The sequence below is a fragment of the Chiloscyllium plagiosum genome, chromosome 1 (genome assembly GCF_004010195.1).
Source record: "Chiloscyllium plagiosum isolate BGI_BamShark_2017 chromosome 1, ASM401019v2, whole genome shotgun sequence".
In the NCBI taxonomy this organism is placed as follows: domain Eukaryota; kingdom Metazoa; phylum Chordata; class Chondrichthyes; order Orectolobiformes; family Hemiscylliidae; genus Chiloscyllium; species Chiloscyllium plagiosum.
This window is the reverse complement of record NC_057710.1, coordinates 106,909,641-106,930,513: the sequence shown is the minus strand read 5'-3', so window position 1 is coordinate 106,930,513 and position 20,873 is coordinate 106,909,641. Positions and strand designations below refer to the sequence as shown.

At 39.2% G+C, this 20,873-nt stretch overlaps 1 protein-coding gene across 4 annotated transcripts in view; it reads left to right on the top strand.

Moving 5' to 3' along the window:
* The window catches only part of rbpjb (recombination signal binding protein for immunoglobulin kappa J region b), a 105,751-nt gene that overhangs the window by 70,334 nt on the left and 14,544 nt on the right, over positions 1-20,873 (top strand). For all 4 annotated transcript variants that reach the window (XM_043693585.1, XM_043693566.1, XM_043693595.1 and 1 more), the window contains 4 exons: positions 4,597-4,709; positions 7,273-7,413; positions 10,326-10,481; positions 20,293-20,396. In XM_043693585.1, the coding sequence (XP_043549520.1) occupies positions 4,597-4,709; positions 7,273-7,413; positions 10,326-10,481; positions 20,293-20,396 (514 nt within the window). The remainder of the gene's footprint in view (positions 1-4,596; positions 4,710-7,272; positions 7,414-10,325; positions 10,482-20,292; positions 20,397-20,873) is intronic.

Sequence of the window (20,873 nt, the reverse complement as noted above, 5' to 3'; positions counted from 1 at the left end):
GAAGTTGCGGATATTGGTGTCACAATAAGTGAAACCGGGTACAGTTGAAACTCTTGAAAAACAAATAATATTTACATCTGTCTAACCTCATGCCAAATGGTACATGATACTGCCACAGAATACATCAGATTTATATATCACCTGAATTTAGTTATTTAAAGTATTTGCTTTGCAGAAAGAGACTTTACCTATTTCATTGAGCACATCATCCGAGAATCTCCTATCTCAGTTGATCACTAGGGAAAAGGATAGTACCATCCATGAGATGAGACTAGATCAATAATAGTCTGAAGTTATTTTCATCTCAAAATGAGTGCTGAAACTAAATATAGCATATGGACAGCCGCTTCATTAACAGGATAATTGATGTAACAACAACATATAATTACTGGGTAATTTGTGCTACAGTGTATCCAGTTTTATTTCAAAAACAATCATAATCATTGTAGTACAGTTACGGGACAATTCATTGTAATTTAAAAATAATTATCACAAATTTTGTTTCTCTTTATCCTGTTTACCTGCACAATAGAGTTTGACATGAATCTCAGACAATAATTTTCGATGCCAGCAAATGCATCCACTGCCGCCACCTTTATATCTTTGGTGTGGAGATTATCAGGCCCGAGAAATTTATCTGCTTTCAGTCCCATTAGTTTCTCCAGCTCCTTTTTTTTTCTATAGTTTATTTCCTTCTATTTCTCCTTCCTGAAAGACACTAGCATTTTAGGAAGCTTTTTTTTGTGTCTTCAGAGCAAATGTAATTGTCTAATTGCTCAACCTTTTCTTTGTTTACATCGTGAACGAACCTGTTTTAAGATGATAAGGATCCTGCATTTGTCTTCTCTAAGCTTTCTCTTTTTATACATATAGTGGTTCTTAGTCTTTTATGCACTTGGCAAGTTTACGCTGATACCATATCTATCCCCTTCTTAATCTCAGACCCCTGATCCTCCTCTGCTAAATGTTAAATTGCTGCCAGTATTAAGGTTTGTTAATTGTTCTAGTAACTTTATACGACTCTTTAAATCTAATGTTACGCTCAGTGCTTCTGTTAACCATGGTTTGGCCACTTTTCCAGATGTGGTGCTCTTGTATCTTAGCTCCAGTCAACCTAATTCCAGTTTTATGTTTCCTACCCAAAATCCTTTCTCTCTCTTGCATTGAATTTGTCTTTCACAACAATGCCACATTTTCCTTTCGATTATTCTTCCTAAAGATTAAATACTCTTAGATGCTAAGTTCCCAATCATGGTGACTCTACAGTCATGTCTCCACAATCACAATCCTATTTTACCCATGTGCAGCAGTTTTGTGCTATTAATTTGTTGAACTGATTCTGAATGCAGAAATAATTTGCATGCAATAGAAGAGATTGTTATTTAAATAGTGGATAGATTGGGAAATGTTGCGATACAAGTGGACATGGGCATTCTTGTATGCTGGTCATTGAAAGCAAATTTGCAGTAAGCAGTTAGGAAAGCAAAAGGTATGTTCTTCATTGCAAGAAGATTGAAGGAGGAGAGCAATGAAGTGTTATTGTATAGGGCCTTGGTGAACCACACCAGGAGTACTGTATGCAGTTTTGGTCTCCTTCCCAAAGAGAGGATAAAATTGCCATAGAAGGAGTGTAGCTAACCTTCACTTGGCTGATTCCTGGAGGGACAAGTTTATTAAATGAGGAGAGATTTGGTCGAGTGTGCCAGTATTCATAGAATTCAGAAGAACAGAGGGTGTCTCATAGAATCATGCAAAATTCTGATGGCTGGGCAGACTCGATACAGGGGTGATGTTTCTCCTTGCCAAGGACTTCAGAAGAAAGGGTCTCTGTCTCAGGATATGTGGTAGGCCCATTCAGATTGCAATGAGACATTTTTTCACTTAGTGGTGGACTTATCAAATTCTCAACCGCAAAATATTGTGGAGGGGTAGTCACTGAATATATTTGAAAAATAAAATAGATTTTGAAAAGTCAGAGTTGGGGGCAAAGTGTGAGAATAGCACTGAGAAAGAGGATCAGTCATGATTGTTGAATGATAGTGGGCTGAATGGCTGAATAACCTACTATGCTTGCATCTGTTTAGTTATTTCTATATTTATTTTAAAAAAGCTAGAATAAGTGTGCAATTACTGACCTAGATTTTATTTTAAAAGGGGAAATCACAATAGAGGACAGAAATAGGGCAAAGAGGATATTTTCAGCTTATACACTTTGGTAGGAAGAATTGAGGAGCTGAATGTTACTTAAATCTTAAAGCCATAGCAAAAGGATTTGGGAGTCATAAGGCATAAATCACAAAAAGCTGGCATCTAAGTTCAGAGAGGAGACAAGTATTACAAAGGGCACGCATATAAAAATGGGGAGGTTTTGATAAAGCTATACAAGGCAGTAGCCAAGTCACAGTCAAAGTACTTTGAACTGATTTGAACAAAGGAAAAGTGTATTTGCATCTGAGGCAATTCTGAGAATGTTCACTCAGCTGATCCGGAGTACAGAAGGAATCTTACGATGAGACGTGTAGGTTGTAACATTGGAGTATAAAAGAACGAGTAAATCTGAATGAAATATACTAGATTCTAAGGAGGTTTGACAGGCTAGAATGCAGCAAGGTTGTGTCCCTTTGTGGGAGGGTCTAGGACCAAACGACGTAATCTCAGAATAAGAGTTTGGAGTATGGACCTGTTCACAGTTGCTCAGAAATTAGGCAATGTGTTTAATATTCTGTATTACTTAATAGGAACATTTAAAAAAGGCATATGCCATTCAGAAGATGCAGAGTAGGCCATTTTGGACTGAAATGAGGAGGAAAATTTCTTCATCCAGGACATGGTGAGCCTGTGAAATTCTTTGCCACAGAACAATTGAGACCAAAACATTGAGTGTTTTCAAGGAGGAGTTGGGTATAGTCCATAGACTTAAAGGGGTCAAAAGATATGGGGAGAAAGTGGGAACAGTAGGATAATCAGTCCTGATCGTGTTGAGTAGTAGAGCAGGCCTGAAGGTCAAAATTGCTTACCCCCATTTTCATGTTTCAACATCTTTGATCGTTGCCAATCTTTCTTTTGATTTTTCTCTGCTTTATTGAAAATGGAACTATGTTGTATATAACATCTTGGATCTTAAGATCTGTAACATCTTAGGTTTCTAAAGCAGAATGAGTAAAAGAAACTTATTGTCATGTGTACTTTTACCATGGTGTCTACATCAATGACAGATGCCATACATAAGAGTTTAAAATTAAGAGCAAATTCAGGTAACAGCTCTTGGTCTCTGGGAAAGATGATTAAGGAACGATGGAATACCCTGAAGATGCAGCTCGGGCAAGCCTGCATTGCCAGGGTAAGGTAGTGTAGAAGAGGACTTTTCATTTGATGATAATACCTGACTTGGGCATGCTTGCTGACACTAACTGCCCAAGAAGAACAAAGCATGGCAAATTATTAAAGAGATATGTTATTTGATTTGCCGTAGAGCTTGGTATCCTGTGTTCCTCCATAGCAATGCTCTGGCCAATCACAGTCAACTTGCTGTTGTCTGCACCCATTTTCCTGTAGTACAAATTGTTGTGATAATTTGAAATTTGGCGTTCTCGCATTTAACTTAATGAGTACAAGATAAAATGTCTCTCTTCAGAACTATTCCATGCTAAGATTTAGGGGAGAAAAATGAAGCAAAGGAGAAAAACTGGTTTGAACACTGATGACAAAAGCCTAGTTGACTTGGTAGCCCATGGTTTCAAGTATAATGTGCATTCTGATTTAACTGCTTTTGCTTTTTGTGAAAACTGTAAATTTCAGTGCTAGCTGTAATAAACTATAAACAGTTTTTGTTATTGCTTACCTGTTCTAAATCTACAGTTCTTAATTTTTAATACCTGATCTCTTCTAAAATTTTCATTCCTTCTGAGCTTTGGAACTAGTTCCATTATAGTGTGTTCTCGAATTGCACTTGTTTTTGTAATGAAACTTTCAAAGTAGCAAATTTCTCCAAGGATTTCTCCATACCTTTGCCTAGTTTGTGTGATCATTTTCAAACTTAACAATTAGGTATGTGAAGGAAAGTACTTGTAATCAAGAGTATTAAGTTTCTTTGTTCTCCTGTGGATCCGTTCCTTCAATGTAACATTGACCCTAAAACATGTCTGTCTTGTTGAGCAAAATTGCAGATTAGTGTAATACATTTGATTGTGATAGTTTAAAAACTGAAAGCACTGCAGTTTCTATCAATCAGAAACAAAAACAGAAGTAGCTGGAAAAACTCAGCGGGTCTGGCAGCATCTGTGCAGAGAAAGCAGAGTTAGTTTCTGATCCGGTGAGGGTCACCAGACCTGAAACGTTGACTCTGATTTCTCTTCAGATGTTGCCAGGCCTGAGCTCTTCCAGCAACTTCTGTTTTTGTTTTTGATTGCTCTTTGCTTGTAATGAGTACCTTTCACAATTTGCGTGCCTTTCGTTCTTGGTGTGAAGAGTATAAGTGATTTGAGGTTGTCTTTCAATAGCCATGTATGTATAATGCATTTTTTTTTATGGTAGCAACTGAGTATGAAACTAATTTGCAGTCCTAGTATGTATAATAAATATATTTGTTGTCGACAGTGGATGATGAAGAATCAGAGGGCGAAGAATTCACAGTGCGTGATGGATACATTCATTATGGTCAGACAGTGAAGCTGGTGTGTTCTGTTACTGGGATGGCACTTCCTAGACTGGTATAGTGGCTTCCTTTTTTTGTATATCTTTAATGGTTTAGTGTTCAAACGTAAATATTTGGTATTTTGTGCATGTTCATTTTGTCACTTTTGTATCTCAAAGATAGCGAAATGACAGTACAGTTGTATGGCAGTTTGCAGGCCTTTAGCAGTTTGCTCAAGGTCAATCTTTCATCTGATTCTTGCACTACCATGGAGCTGGGAAGGGTGCTATTGTTGCAGAATTGACTTTTTTTTTAAAAATAATTGTGAGCCTCCAAAAAGTTTAGGGCACATAATCACAGAACAGAGGTCAACTCTTTAGAACTGAGATGAAGAAAACTTTTTCATTGAGGGTGGTGGTTCTTTGGCATTTTCTACCCCAGAGGGCTGTGATTATGCAATATTGAACATCAGGACAGTAATTGCTCTTTGCTTGTAATGAGTACCTTTCAAAATTTTCGTGCCTTTCGTTCTTGGTGTGGCAATAGCAAAGCCAAGTGTTATTGAGGTAAATAATTAGGCACCATCTAGTTCAGTGGTGGAGCAAGCTTGATTGGCCCTTTTGGTTTTTCTACAGTGACCTTGGAAACGTGACTTCCAATTACTCCCTCAGTGGGGAGTGTAAAGACATGTTCCTCAGAACAGATAAACAATGCACTTGAGATACGATGCTTTCTACTAAAGCTTAGGATACATTTGCTGTCTGAGATTTGACTTACAGCTGGCTGAGTTGACATTAAAAGTTATATTAGATCAGATTAATTACGATGAAATATTCATGTTAGTGAAATTGATTTCAGCAAAAAAAAGTTGCATAGCATCTTATTACAGCATCAGACTTTGTCAAAACAGTTCATTGCCAAGAAGTTACTTTGCAAATGTAGTGCCTGTGAAAGGGTTATCCCTAACCCTATCAACAAAAGTGGCAGTTTTTACCAATCAAACTGAAGTTAATACCAACTGAACTTAGTGATTTGTTAATCTGATTCTGGGGGTTTTCATTGAGGGATGAATGTGGGCTAGGCTGCTGAAAATGCCTTTCTTTTTCAAGATTTGGAGGTACCAGTGTTGGACTGGTGTGTATAAAGTTAAAAATCACATCACCAGGTTATAGACCAACAGGTTTATTCAGAAACACTGGCTTTTGGAGCGTGCTCCTTCATGTGGTTGTGGATTATAAGGTCTTAAGACACAGAATTTATAGCAAAAGTCTCTTGGTGACATAATATTTACTTGGTCAAAACTGAGATTATGTATTGAGAAAGACCTGGATTGTTTAAGTCGCTCATCTGTGCATATGTGGATGTGTTCGTGAGTTATGAGAGAGGGTCTGTGTGAATGTATGAGTCTGTAGTAGTGTGTGTAGTGCAGTGGGGTCACCTGTAGTGTGACATGAACCCAAGACTACAGGTGATCCTACTGTACTACTCTTCCCCCCGCCCTGTCCCCCTGCCTCCCACACCCACAATCTCTCAGATTTATACACCTTTACACTCTCAGGCGCACAAGTTTGTGGGATGAATTTGTACTTGCAGAATTACATTTAACTTGCTCAAAAAATGTATGAATCCACGTATGATTCCATTTCTAATAAAGGGATTTACAGAATCTGTCTGAACATTGGGGCACGAGCACCTCATGCCTTCAAAGCATTATCTGAGCTGACACGGCACCTATTATCAAGTTCACTTGAGAAGGTAACTTGTGAAAAGAAGTTCTGGGGTTTACATATGAAAAAACTGAAATCAACATGGTCATTCTAAAAAATGAGAGACTTAACAAACAGTCCAGATCTTTTTCAATCCAGGTCAGTTGCATCACACTAAGTTTTTACCATAAACTGTGTGTCTTGCAATCTTATACTCCACAATCACCTGATGAAGGAGCAGAGCTCTAAAAGATGGTACTTCCAAATAAACCTTTTGGGCTATAATCTGGTGTTGTGATTTTTAACTTTCTCTTTCAATAGTGACTTGCCGCATTAACAGGAAAACTATGGTTCAATCTGTTTTGACACACATCGGTATTTCTGAGAAGAACATATGACAGACTCATTTAGTACATAGGTTTTATGCCTCCATGTCGTTTTGGATTTATTATTCTACCAGGGAAGGATGTTTGTTATATCCAGTGCAGGTGAAGCACACTTTGTGGATGATGTCATTTGTACTGGCTTTTCTCACCTGGTTTATTGATCAATATTCCCTCTCTATTATTTGAGTTATGACTACACGCAAATTATTAAAGAGCATGCACACACTGTTTTGTCTTTTGGTGTAGTAGTGAAGACTTCTTCGAACTTCAAACCTTTAGCAAAGTTGATGCTTGGGCAAAAACACTGACAACATATTGACTTACAAATTTTGGGTAACATGTCATGGAGGCTATCATTACTCAGGAGTTCTGTTACCAAATGCTCTTGGTAGTTTATACTGTATATGAGAGAGGGGTCTGTTTCTCTTGGTGACATAATATTTACTTGGTCAAAAGCAAGCTGATGCTTGGGTATCAAATGGACAAATGTTCACAGCACCACTGTGGAATTCAATAAACTGACATTAAATTTCTTGATCTTTCATAGATAATTCGTAAAGTCGATAAACAAACAGCATTATTAGATGCGGATGACCCAGTGTCACAGCTCCATAAGTGTGCATTTTATCTGAAAGATACAGAAAGGATGTATCTGTGCCTTTCTCAAGAAAGGATAATCCAATTTCAAGTAAGAAAATGAATTATTTTGACTGTTGTATCAAACAATTGTGTGTGGGTAAGTGAGACATGTTTCTTAGATCCATCTTGAATTATGGGCCCCAAAAGAATTGAGAAATTATATTTATGAATCAATTGGCCATGTTACAGATTTAGTTTTCTATAGCAGTAGCTATAGTTCTCCAAGTGATAACTAACTCTGCATTTGAAGTTTTATGTACTGTTCCAGATGTTGCATTGTCTGAAATGAAGTTAGATACAAGCCAACTAGCAACATGTCAAGAGGACACATCTCATTGTTTTGGTTGCAATCAAAGAAAATAGATCTCTTGGATGTATAGGAAATGAGTTCAGGCATGGGAAGACTATACAGAATAGGGCAACAAAGTCGTCAAAATTATAAATACAATCCATTAAAATGATGCAAGTATGGCCCAGTAGTCTTGAATTTTCAAACCATGATCAGTCTTCAAAGCAGCCTTTATTACAAATTTCCCCTTTTTATAGCTTAGCAATGATTATTTAATTGAAGAACAGAGTTAAATTGAACAATCTGAGCAAATCAAATGGACTGAAGTACATGGTCAACAAAAGTCATTTTCTTATACATTGCTACATAATTTATTATTATTAATCTGCTTGCAGTCATAAACATGGTGGTAAACCAATACAAATGTCCACTGCACGGACACGGTTGTGTTACAGCAAAAGACAGACTCTTTCCTCCTTTCATTTCAACCTCAAGTTGTTTTGAAAACATTTATGAAAAGATTTATAAGTGGCAGTAAAGATTGAGCAATAAATGCTGACTTGCCAGCAATGCTCACATTTTGTGAAAATTATTTTAAAAACAAAGGATTTGCATTAGACAGAATTGGTGTCTGATTTCTACTTTGTCATCAGACAATTGTGAAAAGGAACTGTGTTACCATGTAAAGGGATAGGCTCAAATGTTTGGTTTGACAACAATCTTGTAGCTACTGGTTTCAAGGTAACATGACAGAAACTTGAGCAAGTTACATGTCTTCTCTGTTGCCTAAGGGTGTTATATGAGGAGAAGTTACATTAGATTGTAGGTGACTCCTTTATTTCCTGGTAGCAAATATTGCATTTTCTCTACATCTCACCCTTTTTCTTCACTTTTCAAATGCTGGAGGAACTGGCTTTTGATAAGCTGTTCCTCTGACATCAGCAACCATCTGTACTTCATCCAAATAGCTGTTCTTTGTGTTGTTTGTTCCTTGTATAACATATCCATCCCTTTTCTTGTGCACAATATCTAAAGTTGAACCAGCTTTATACTTATACTTGGGTCAAGAATCTTGGTAAATTAATAATGGAATTGACAATATACTTTGAAGGTTTATCTGTTCTGGTTAAATGTACTGGTTTCAGAACTTCATGTTCACTTTACTCTCCAAGTTAAGATTGTAATTCAACAATTGTTTTCCATCTGAAATGTAATATACTTCTGGCTTTTGAAAAGACTACCAGTGTTCAGAAATTAATTAGAACATTTAAAAAAAAAAAATCTTTGAACTATACCAGCAGTATAAATTATTATTGCTTGCTCCCCATATAAAAATCTGTTGAACTTAATTCACCTAACTGCTACTTCAATCAATGTAAGTTTACATGAGAATACACAATATAGATGGGTGTCCTCTTCATCTATGCAATGTTCCAAAGAATTATTTCTTAATGGTAAGCCTCAGTTATTTGGTCGGCAAACAGAGAAGCCACTTGTCAATAATAAGGATTCACAAACATTAAAATATGCTACTAGTTTGTTTTTGTTAGTAGTTGAGGGAATAAGTGTTAGGCAGTATGTTCTCAGAAGTAGCTGTTCTGACCTTGAATAATATTTATGTTTGTATAGTAGGGAGGAATTGTGGTTTGACTTGCCCAAAGACTGCACTTCTAATAATGGTGCTCTCCCTCAGTACTTTGCTGAAATGTTGACCTACACCATTGGTTCAGGTTTCTGCTGTGTGTCTTGAATCTAAACCTTTGTTTGAGACATTAGAATGTTCTCACTGAAGCAAATGGATGTAAATCCTTGCACTAACTGTTCAATTCTGGATGTAAATAAATGAAAATCAATGTTCAGAATTCAGCTTTTTATTTTTAACTAAAAGTCCTTGGCAGCAAGTTAAATGCACATATGTTCAATTCAGTATTTCTTTTGGAACAGCATGGTTTGCAGCCGATACGTCATTGCCAGCACAACTTAAATTTTAGCTTTTTGTGCAGTTAGTTGTATTTTAGTAAGAATGCACTATGTTGCTTCCTTATCAAAATATTAGGTTTTTTTTATTTTAACCAGAACTTCCATGGCTAACTACATCAAACATTTGCAATCAGGAAGTTGCACCAAAATTATTTTTCAAATATTTTTAAAGTTTTATGCTGTAGATTTCAATTCTATGAAATTAAACTTTCAAGTATATTTGCAGTGGAACTTTTATTAACTGCTGTAATTGACTTTACTGATTGGGGAATTGAAATTAAAAAAGGCATTTGAGAATCTCAAAACACTGGTGTTGTACATGTACCAAATAGTACATGTGTTGGGCCTATTATAGAAATATTAAAACTCTGGAATATCAATAATAGTAGACTCAGGTCTTAAAACTTAGAGTAAGCACAACATTAATGATGATTCAATTGTAATTTTGCTCATGCAGGAGATTGATCATAGGTTAACTAAAGAAACAATGTTTTGACCAATGAATATAATGGTAAATAATTGGAGTATGAATAATACAAGTTCCACTGTACTTTGAAGACTGAACTGATCTTTCACTATTTTAAAAACTTATGTCTCCATTAAGTCAATCAATGCAACTTGGATTTAGTTTGTGTTTCATGGTCAGTGTGTGTTTTAATTTAATTTTGCCCCCTCCCTCCCTCCCCTAACAGGCCACTCCATGTCCAAAAGAACCAAACAAAGAAATGATAAACGATGGAGCCTCTTGGACAATCATAAGCACAGATAAGGCTGAATACACTTTCTACGAGGGGATGGGGCCCGTACATGCACCAGTGACACCTGTACCTGTTGTAGAAAGTCTTCAGGTAACAGGACTTAGAACATTTATAGGTTTGCTTGTTTACATTTAGATTACAGTGGCTAAATCTCTTTACATTAAGGGCAAGAACGTATCAGTGCAAGTTTTTTTGAAAATGCTATAGCTTTAAGGTGTGCCCAAGAAGAACCAACCATTGACTGAAGAAACTGGCTAACAAATTAGGTGCTCTTTGACTTTGAGGGGGAAAGTTTGTTTTTCGGCTCTACAAGGTGTGTAGTAGACAGAATATACCATGTTGTTTAAAAGTCTCTGAACCCAGCTATTGGAAAAAATATACACAATTTCTATTTGCACGTGACAGAACAAGTCCCACATCTTTAAAATTAAATAACTTAGCTAAGTATCGTTAAAAGACTAGCCTTACGAAAAAGGTTCAACTGAAACCTGTGCTTTAATCTAAGAGCAGTGATAATTTTACTACTTGTCCATCAGTGTACTTGGCAAATTAGCTTTCAAGGCTAAGTGACAAGAGGCCTAGATACAGTACAACCTCCAGGGAATTGGTCAGTTGTCATCTTGGAAAATAGTGGACTTGTTTAGCTCGCATATCATATTTAAGGCTTGGCTACATATGTACAGCTTTGCTTTAATCTATAACAGGCAAGTTATTAAGTCAATTGACCTCAAAGAGACCCTGCAAGCACATCTAACAACAATTTGCACTTGTATAACACCTTTCAACACAGACCGCATTGAAAGCTACTTGAAAGATGCAATCTGAAGAAAACATTTGTCAAGATGATAAAAATAAAACTGGAGCATTTAACAAAAGCTTAATCCAAGGTTGGTTTTTAAGACATTTCAAGAATTCTGTGTTGGAGACATCGAAGGGAAATTCCAGAATATTAAGTTTAGGTGGCTGATGGCATCAGGAGTGGTGTGAAGAAAGAGGGGTGTAAGCTAGAAGCCAAAGTTAGAAGTATGGAGATTTCTGAATTGCAAGGCTAGAGCTGTTCATGAATATAGGAAGGATTATGTGGAAAAGTGCTAAAACAAAGGTGAGAATTTTAAATTGGAGGTAATGTGGAGACAAGAACTCAAGGTAGATCATTGAGGGAATGTAGTGGATGAGCAGGACATGTACTTTGAAATACAGGTAACTCAGTTTTGGATGTTATGTTTACACAGTGTAGCAAAGGGGCAGCTGGAAGAATTAAATCCAAAGGTGGCAAAGGAGAGATGAAAAGTTTTTAAAAACAAATTGGCTGATGAAGAATGGGATTTATCAATATTATACAAGAATTCTGGCATCGTTGTTACAGATGATACATAATTGGAAGATTGGCTTGCGTCAAATAGGATAAACAACCTTAATCAGGTGCACTGAGCTTGAACATTTTTTTTAAGTTTAAATTAGCTTGATCTGCTTAATTGGAAAATATGTAGCTAATTGAAGTATTGACATTGAGCAATCACTTGGATAACATGGGCAGCAGAAGTATAGAGAGATTTTGCAAAAATAAAGTTGATGTAATCAGTGGACACCTGCTTCATGTTTGCTAAGGTTGTCTTGAATAACCAGGATAAAGGTTTGAGTGTATATCAGTTGAGCAACTTCAGAGACAATGTTGCAAAGTATAGAAACAAAGCTATTGTTGGCTACTTGGACTGCGGTTGAGATGAAGAAAGGATATTTCCCCTGACTGTGGGATCTAGAACCAGGGGAAACAGTTTCAGAATAAAGGGCAAGGCATTTTAGATGAGGAACGTTTGCTCTGCTTCAGTATTGAAGTTTCAGTCGTTTAGTTCAAATATAAATTTCTATTTACTAATGACATCAGATATAGGGAAGACATGGAATAATTGCATTGAGGTAGATGATCAGTCATTATCTGGGATGGCTGAGCAGACTCAAAGGCTGACTGGCCTACCCATGCGGCTATGTTTGTTAAACAAAATGAAGGTCATCCACAAACCTGAGTGGTAGTGGAGATGGCGTTGCAGAAGAATGCTGTATGCAATTAAAGGAGGACTATATCCGTAGTCACAGGATAAGGAAGGTTAATTTCTTATGGTCAGAAGAACATAGATCATGTAATTTTAGCATGGTCAGTGGTCTAGCAAGGCAGTATCCTGATTAGGGAACTTCTCAGTGTTTCAGGAAAATGGACAAAAATTTTCATGACAATTGTTTCAAACATTTGGTGAGAAATGAGGGTAGAGAGTTTACAGGTTGGGAGATTTGGTAGTTTGTAAACACGGGAGTGCAAAAGACAGTTGAGGAAGCATAACACCTTGGGAGATTGAGCAATTTGAAAATTAGACATTTTGGAAGTAAATTTGATCAGTTTAATGGGAATGGAGTCAAAATAAGCTGTGAGAAAGTGAGGACTACAGATGCTGGAGATCAGAGGAGAGTGTAGTGGAAAAGCACAGCAGGTCAGGCAACATCCAAGGAGCAGGAGCATTGACATTTTGGACATGATGATGAAGGGCTTATGCCCAAAATGTCGATTCTCCTGCTCAGATGCCGCCTGACCTGCTATGCTTTTCCAGCACCACACTGTTGACTCAAAATAAGCTGTCCCATAAGCAAATTCACATGTAAACCTTTGAGGATAGATGAGTTAGAAAGTGAAGAGAGTTTATTTTGGAGTTTAGACATAGGCATCATTGATGTGGAGGAATTGACTTAGAGTTCAAGAGGAAATGACCTAAGAGCAGTGGTAAATTCTCTCCATCCATCTAATAAGATGAATTTCTAAACTTCGCTTAATTCCTAACAACACCTGTTGGAGCGAATCATGGACCAATAAATGCTTAATTGCACCCCATCCAAACGCTCAACTTTGCAGGACAGTCTCGAGCTAACTTCCAATGCAAATTGTAGCTCAAAGGCATTGAAAGCATGAAAGTGACATAACCTGTTACAAGATGTTAATGGGGTAACAGTACTAATCATAGCAAAAATGTGTTTTTTCCACCCAGGTTTGTGGGTGGATGGTTGATAGCAGTTGCTTTGTTCAATTAAGGTAGATGCCTGGCAAAATGAGCAGTAGTGTGGCTGTACAGGACATTGGTTAAACCACTTTTGAAATGCTGCATTTACTTCTGGTTTCCCTGCTAGAGAAGGATGTTGTGAAACTTGAAAGGGTTCAGAAAAGATTTACAAGGATGTTGCCAGGGTTGGAGGGTTTGAGCCGTAGGGAGAGGCTGAATAGGCTGGGGCTATTTTCCCTGGAGCAGAGGCTGAGGGAGCTTTTATAGAAGTTTCTAAATTCATGATGGTCATTGTTGGGGTGAATAGCAAGGTCCAAAACTAGAGGGCAAAGGTTTAAGGTGAGAAGAGAAAAATTAAAAGGGACCTGAGGGGCAACTTTTTCATGCAAAGGATGATAGTGTGTATGGAATGAGCTGTCAGATGAAGTAGTGGAGGCTGGTTCAATTACAACATTTAAAAGGCATCAAGATGGGAAATGAATAGGAAAGGTTTAGAGGAGTATGGATAAAATGCTGGCAAATGGAAGTAGATAAATTTTATGATATCTCGTCAGGGACCAAAGGGTATGTTTCCATGCTGTATATCTCTATGATTCTAGTATACATAACTCTGACTTCAGCACAGTGGAAGGATAGCTTACTTGAACCTTAATGTTCCAGATAAGCATTCTGGCTAGGTTTACAGATGGTACAAAGTTAGGTAGAGGAACAGGTAACATTGAGGCAGTGAGGAGGCTGCCAAAGGATTTGGGCAGATTAGGAGAGTGGGCAAAGAAGTGGCAGATGAAATACAATGTGGGAAAGTGTGAGGTCATGCACCTCGGCTGCAAGAACAGAGGAATGGATTATTTTCTAAGTAGGGAGGAAATTCCGAAGTCTGACTGTAAAGAATCTTGGGAGTTCTAGTCCAGGATTCTCTCAAGGCAAACTTATAGGTTGAGTCAGTAGTTCGGAAGGCAAATGCAATGATGGTATTTATTTTGACAGGACATGAATATGAAAGGAGGGATGTACTTCTGAGGCCCTGGTCAGGCCATGTTTGGAGTACTATGTGCATTTTTGGGCTCCATATCTGAGGAAGGATGTACTGGCCCCGGAACGTGTTCAGAGGAGATTCATGAGATGGTCCCAGAAATGAACAGATTAACATATGACGAATGTTTGAGGACTCTGGGTCTATACTGGATGGACTTTAGAAGGATGAGGAAGGATCTAATTGAAAATTAAAGAATACTGAATGCCCTGGACAGAGTGGATGATGGGAAGATATTTCCATTGGTAGAAGAGACCAGGACCTGAGGCACAGCCTTAAAGGGAAGACCTTTTAGAACAGATGAAGAGGAACTTCTTCAGCCAGAGAGTGGCGAATCTGTGGAATTCACTGCCACAGAAGGTTGTGGAGGCCAGCTCATTCTGAATATTTAAGACTAAGATAGGTTCTTGATTGTCAAGGGGATCAAGGGTTATGGGGAGAAAGCAAGAAAATTGGGTAGAGGAACTTATCAGCCATGATTGAACAGCAGAGCGGACTCAGTGGTCTGATTGGCCTAATTTCTGCTCCTATGACTTATGGCCTTAAACACTATGTAAAAAGGTTGCTTGTCAATTATTTTGTAATCCTCATCCTTGTATGAAGTTTTGGTAAATCCATGATTTCCAAGAAGAGGCAGGTGCCCACCCAGGGTTTATAGTAACAGGTTAATGTAGGCCAGGCCCTCACTTCACTCCCTGCACCTGTTCCCTGGGATACCTGCTGTGTGTGAGGGGTTTTTTAAGTCATGTCTTATTGGATTGAGTTCTTTTTCTGTTTTAACATATCTGTTTTGTCATATTTGTTCATCTGTTATTTATGTCCTAACATAACATGGAAAACCTGACATTCCTGGTTTCCTTTTCCCAGAATTTTCCTCAGCTGAAATAGACTTCTGGTTATTCATGAAGTCTTTTCTAACTTTAGGTTATTTAAGCTTTGTCTTTTGGGCATCTTTGGAACCTGACTAAGGACTGTAAGGAGGTCCTTCCTTTTGCAGATTTTTAAAAATTTAAACAGCTATACTGGAATCCTCCTCTGTCATCATTCTTTCACAATGCAGCTGATACTTAATGTTGAGTAAATTACTGTAAGGAAATTTCTGTTTAAATTCGTTATCACAAATTGAAATAAATTCTACATGATTTTCCAAGAGAATCTTACTGGTGAATTTTGGTTGGAACAGTAGGCAATATTTTAAAAACACAACTTTTGTAGTCATAGTGGATAGAAGAAATGAAAAAAAACCAAATATGCTACAAGGCTGCAACACAGGGGTGTTCATGTCAGAACTGTTGACTTACGTTCATTGATGGCATAGGTTTAATGGTAAAACATGTCTTCTTCCAAAGTGGTAGAAAAGTTGTTTTTCAGCCCACTAATGCAGAACTGGATATCTGTCAGTAATATTATTCTGGCAAAGTTCTTAATTGTTTAAATGGAACTTCTATCCGTATGGGAGCATGTTCCACTTTAGGCAAATGTCATTGGCCACCGTATAGTCGAGCACTGAATGTTCCTGAGACTAGAAACTCTCCCTGTGAGAAAACTCATTTGAGTCTGAACTCACAGGCACTTTGGTATTTTAGATAGGTCTGGTTTGGAGACTTGAGCATGTGGTTGGGGAGATCAAGGGAAAAGTTTGTCTCATCTTGGGAAGTGCTGGAGGGTCCATCAGTGGACAAAGAGAAGCTCCCTTGCCTGACAATGCAGGAAATAAAAGGTAATGACCTATCTGCCTTGCGTGCATCTCCCCTCTACTTTTGTCCACCCACTGGCTATGAGAGCAATTATTGTCGTCCTTGAATGTCTTTGAAGAGATTGTGGTGTTAAGCCCGTTTCTTGAAGTAGACCTTGAGTGTAAGGAGACCTGTAGTGTGGATAAGAAGGAAGTTCCAGAAATTTGACCTCACACCAGTGAAGGAATGGCAATGCAGTTTCAAGTGAGGCTGGTGTGTGATTTGAACAACTGGCAGGTCATAATGTGGAGGTGCTGATGTTGCACTGGGTGGAGAAAGTCAGAAGTCACACGACACCAGGTTGTGACAGAGAGGATTTATTTGAAGTCACAAGCTTTTGGAGCACTGCTCCTTTGTCAGGTAAAGAGACCTGAAGGAGCAGTGCTCAAAGCTTGAGATTTCAGATGGCTCTGTTGGATTATAATCTGATGTCGTGTGATTTATGACTTAGCAAGTGATGGTGTTCCTGTGCATCTTCTGCCTTTGTCTTTCCAGATGTGTGTTTCCAGGTTTGATTGGTGCTGTTGAAGAAATCTGAATGAGTTTCTGCAGTCACTAATTGTGATTATTAATGACCTTGCAGAGGAGGAGGCTCCTCAAATATCCCCATCTTCAATGATGACTGAGTCATGTTAGTGCAAAAAACAAGCTGAATATTTTGTAAGCACTTTCATCCACCCCTGCCAGCCCTCCAGCTCTCCAGATGTCAGTCTTCAGCCAATTTGATGCGCTCCACGTAATATCAGGAAATGGCTGAAGAACACCAAATAGTGCAACATTTGCAGTCCTTGAAAACATTCCTGCAATAGTACTAAAGACTGCTCCAAAGTAACAAGAGCTGGGCAACGTTCAGGCTTGGCCTTATACGTAGCAGATAACATCTTGCAGTGCCATAAATGCCAAGCAATAACCATCTCAACAAGAGACAATGCAGTTATCTTCTCTTGACATTGAATGGCATTATCTTGGCTGAGTTCGCCACTATCAACATCCTCGGTTACCATTGACCAGAAGCTGAAGTGGAGCAGCCATATACGTACTGTGGGTAAAAGAGGCTGGGAATTCTGCATCATGTAACTTGCCACCTGATTCCGTAAAGCTTGTCTACATTCTGAAAGGCACAAGTCAGGAGTGTGATGGAATACTCTCCACTTTGTGCGAAGACTTGTAGCTCGGGTGCTCGTTGTTGTGGTTCTGTTCGCCGAGCTGGAAGTTTTTGTTGCAAACGTTTCGTCCCCTGGCTAGGCGACATCAGTGCTTGGGAGCCTCCTGCGAAGCGCTTCTTTGATGTTTCCTCCGGTGTTTATAGTGGTCTGTCCCTGCCGCTTCCGGTTGTCAGTTTCAGCTGTCCGCTGTAGTGGTTGGTATATTGGGTCCAGGTCGATGTGTTTGTTGATGGAGTTTGTGGATGAATGCCATGCCTCTAGGAATTCCCTGGCTGTTCTGTCTGGCTTGCCCTATGATAGTAGTGTTCGACTGGGACAACACTACTATCATAGGGCAAGCCAGACAGAGAACAGCCAGGGAATTCCTAGAGGCATGGCATTCATCCACAAACTCCATCAACAAACACATCGACCTGGACCCAATATACCAACCACTACAGCGGACAGCTGAAACTGACAACCGGAAGCGGCAGGGACAGACCACTATAAACACCGGAGGAAACATCAAAGCGCTTTGCAGGAGGCTCCCAAGCACTGCTGATGTCGCCTAGCCAGGGGACGAAACGTTTGCAACAAAAACTTCCAGCTCGGCGAACAGAACCACAACAACTCTCCACTTGTCTGGATGAGTGCAGCTTCAACGACATTCAGGATGCTCAATATTATTCAGAGCGATGATCATAAGGAAGAGGAGTGGGCTGTTTGGCCCCTTGAGCCTGTTCTGCCATTCGGGTATTTCATACCTGATCCAGCATTCCTGGATCTCCTGATTTCCCCAACTAATCAAGAATCTATCTATGTCAAAGTTAATATGCACGAGGACTATGCCCCCACAGCTCTCTGTGGCAAGGAGTTCCAAAGAGATACAACCCTCCGATAAATTCCTTCTCATCTCCGTTTTAAATCTGTGCCCCTCTTTTCTGAAACCATGCCCATGGGTTGGAGGATATGAGCTACAGGGAGAGGCTGAATGGGCTGGGGCTGTTTCCCCTGGAGTTTTGGAGACTGAGGTGTGATCTTTAGAGGCTTACAAAATCATGAGGGGCATGAATATGGTAAAATAGGTAAGGTCTTGTGGGTGGCACGGTGGCACAGTGGTTAGCACTGCTGCCTCACAGTGCCAGAGACCCGGGTTCAATTCCCAACTCAGGCGAATGACTGTGTGGAGTTTGCACATTCTCCCCTTGTCTGCGTGGGTTTCCTCCGGGTGCTCTGGTTTCCTCCCATAGTCCAAAGATGTGCACGTCAGGTGAATTGGCCATGCTAAATTGCCCGCAGTGTTACGTAAAAGGGTAAATGTACGGGAATGGGTGGGTTATGCTTCGGCGGGTCGGTGTGGACTTGTTGGGCCGAAGGGCCTGTTTCCACACTAAGTAATCTAATCTAATCTAGTCTTCCCCCTGGAGTTGGGGGAAGAGTCCAGAAGTAGAGGGCAAAGGTTTAGGGTGAGAGGGAAAAAATTTAAAAGGGACCATAGGGACAACTTTTTCACATGGAGGGTGGTGCATGCATGGAATGAGCTGCCAGAGGAAGTAGTGGAGACTAGTACAATTACAACATTTTAAAAGGCATAGGAATAGGGAATAGGAATAGGAAAGGTCTGGAGGGATGTGGCCAAGTGCTGGCAAATGGGACTAGATTAGGTTAGGATATCTGGTCGACATGGGCAAGTTGGACCGAGTTTCCATGCTGTACGTCTGACTCTGGTCGTAGACGCTCCATGAATAAAGATCCTCTCAGCATTTACCCTGTCAGGCCCATCAGTGAGATCACTTCTTATTCTTCTAAACTCCAGAGAGTAGAGTCTTAATTTATTTACCTTTTGCTGCTAGGACAGATCCTCCATAGCAGGGATCATTCTGCTGAATCTTCTCTGAACTGCCTCCAATGAAATAATATCTTTCCTTGGTACTGCAGATGTGGTCTCACCAGCACCTTGCACGGTTGAAGTAAGACTTCCCTACTCTTGTACTCCAACCCCTTTGAAATAAGGGCCAACATTGCATTATCCTTCCTGATTTGATGCTGCACCAGTGTGCTGGCTTTCTGTGTCTTGTGTACAAGTATTTCGAAGTCCCTTTGTGTTGCAGCTTCCTGCCATTTTTCTCCATTTAACTGGCACCTTCTCCACCTTCTGTATTCAATCCCTTCGCCACCAACACACAGTGGCCACAGTGTGTATGATCTACATGGTGCACAGCAACAACTTCAGGCACCTCCTAGTACCACTTTCTGAACACAAAACCTCTATCATTGAGAAGGACAAGGGCAGCAGATGCATGGGAGCACCACCTGCAATTTCCACTCTAAGCAATAACACACCCTGACTTGGAACTGTGTTGCTGTTCCTACACAAACATTGGATTGAAATCCTGGAACTTCCTTATACCAACATTCTACAGTTAATAAGACCATCACCACCTCCAGTGCAATTGGTGATGGGCAATAAATGCTCACTTAACCAGTGATACCCACACCCTCTGAATTTGTAACAAAATGCTCTGATGCACATATAGTGCAGTTTGATGGAAAACACTAATGAGACATGCTAAATTTGTCTCCCAAATTCAGCAGGATTCACCTTCTATGTAATAAAAATTTATTGCAGCAGCATCCATAAATTTGAGACTGTCTGAAGAGTTTCTTTTGGCTGTAGGCGAGTATGTTATGTAGCAACTGATTCTATGCTGAAAGATTTTTTTTTTGGCAATGGAATGACTAAACTGTTTGTAATTTACTGGTGAGTGTTTTAAATGAGCCTTGTGTAAACTAGCAAAGGAACTCTACTTTTCTTGCTTTGGGCACCAACAGGTAGGTTTAAGGCATTGTGTATCATTATTAACGATGATACAACAACTTTGCAGTTTATTGTGGATGTATATACGACAGCTGCCTTTGTACAACTGACCTTTTCTTTTATAGTTAAATGGAGGCGGGGACGTTGCAATGCTTGAGCTCACGGGACAGAATTTTACACCTAATCTGCGAGTTTGGTTTGGTGATGTGGAAGCTGAGACCATGTACAGGTGAAGAAATTTACTAAATGTTTTATAGATGGCTATTTTGAGTTTAATTTGGTTGAACCACATTAAGGTGGTTGGGGTGGAAGAAAAATGGTTTACTTTGTTTTATTCTGTGCTTCCGCATATTAGCGTAGCTAAGCCCAATTTAAATTTTACTGTCTGGCTGATTTACGTAGGATCTGTTATCCATACATACTGGCACTTTATATGCATTTAAAGAAGCTTCATCTCACTGACACTTGCTCAGTACTGCTACTTTGTCATTTTTCTGCTGTGTTGCCCTTAAACGTGATCCCATATGTATTGTTAGCTTCATTATTTGGCTATAGGCACAATCTATCTGTCAGCACTGTTTCATATTGTTAATATTTATGCATGTTTAATAGATAAATCTTTATCTGCGTATTCTTAATAGACCTAGAAGTCAAACTGATAGAAACGTTTTGGGATAAGGGAACCTGGATTTATTTTGTTCCCTGG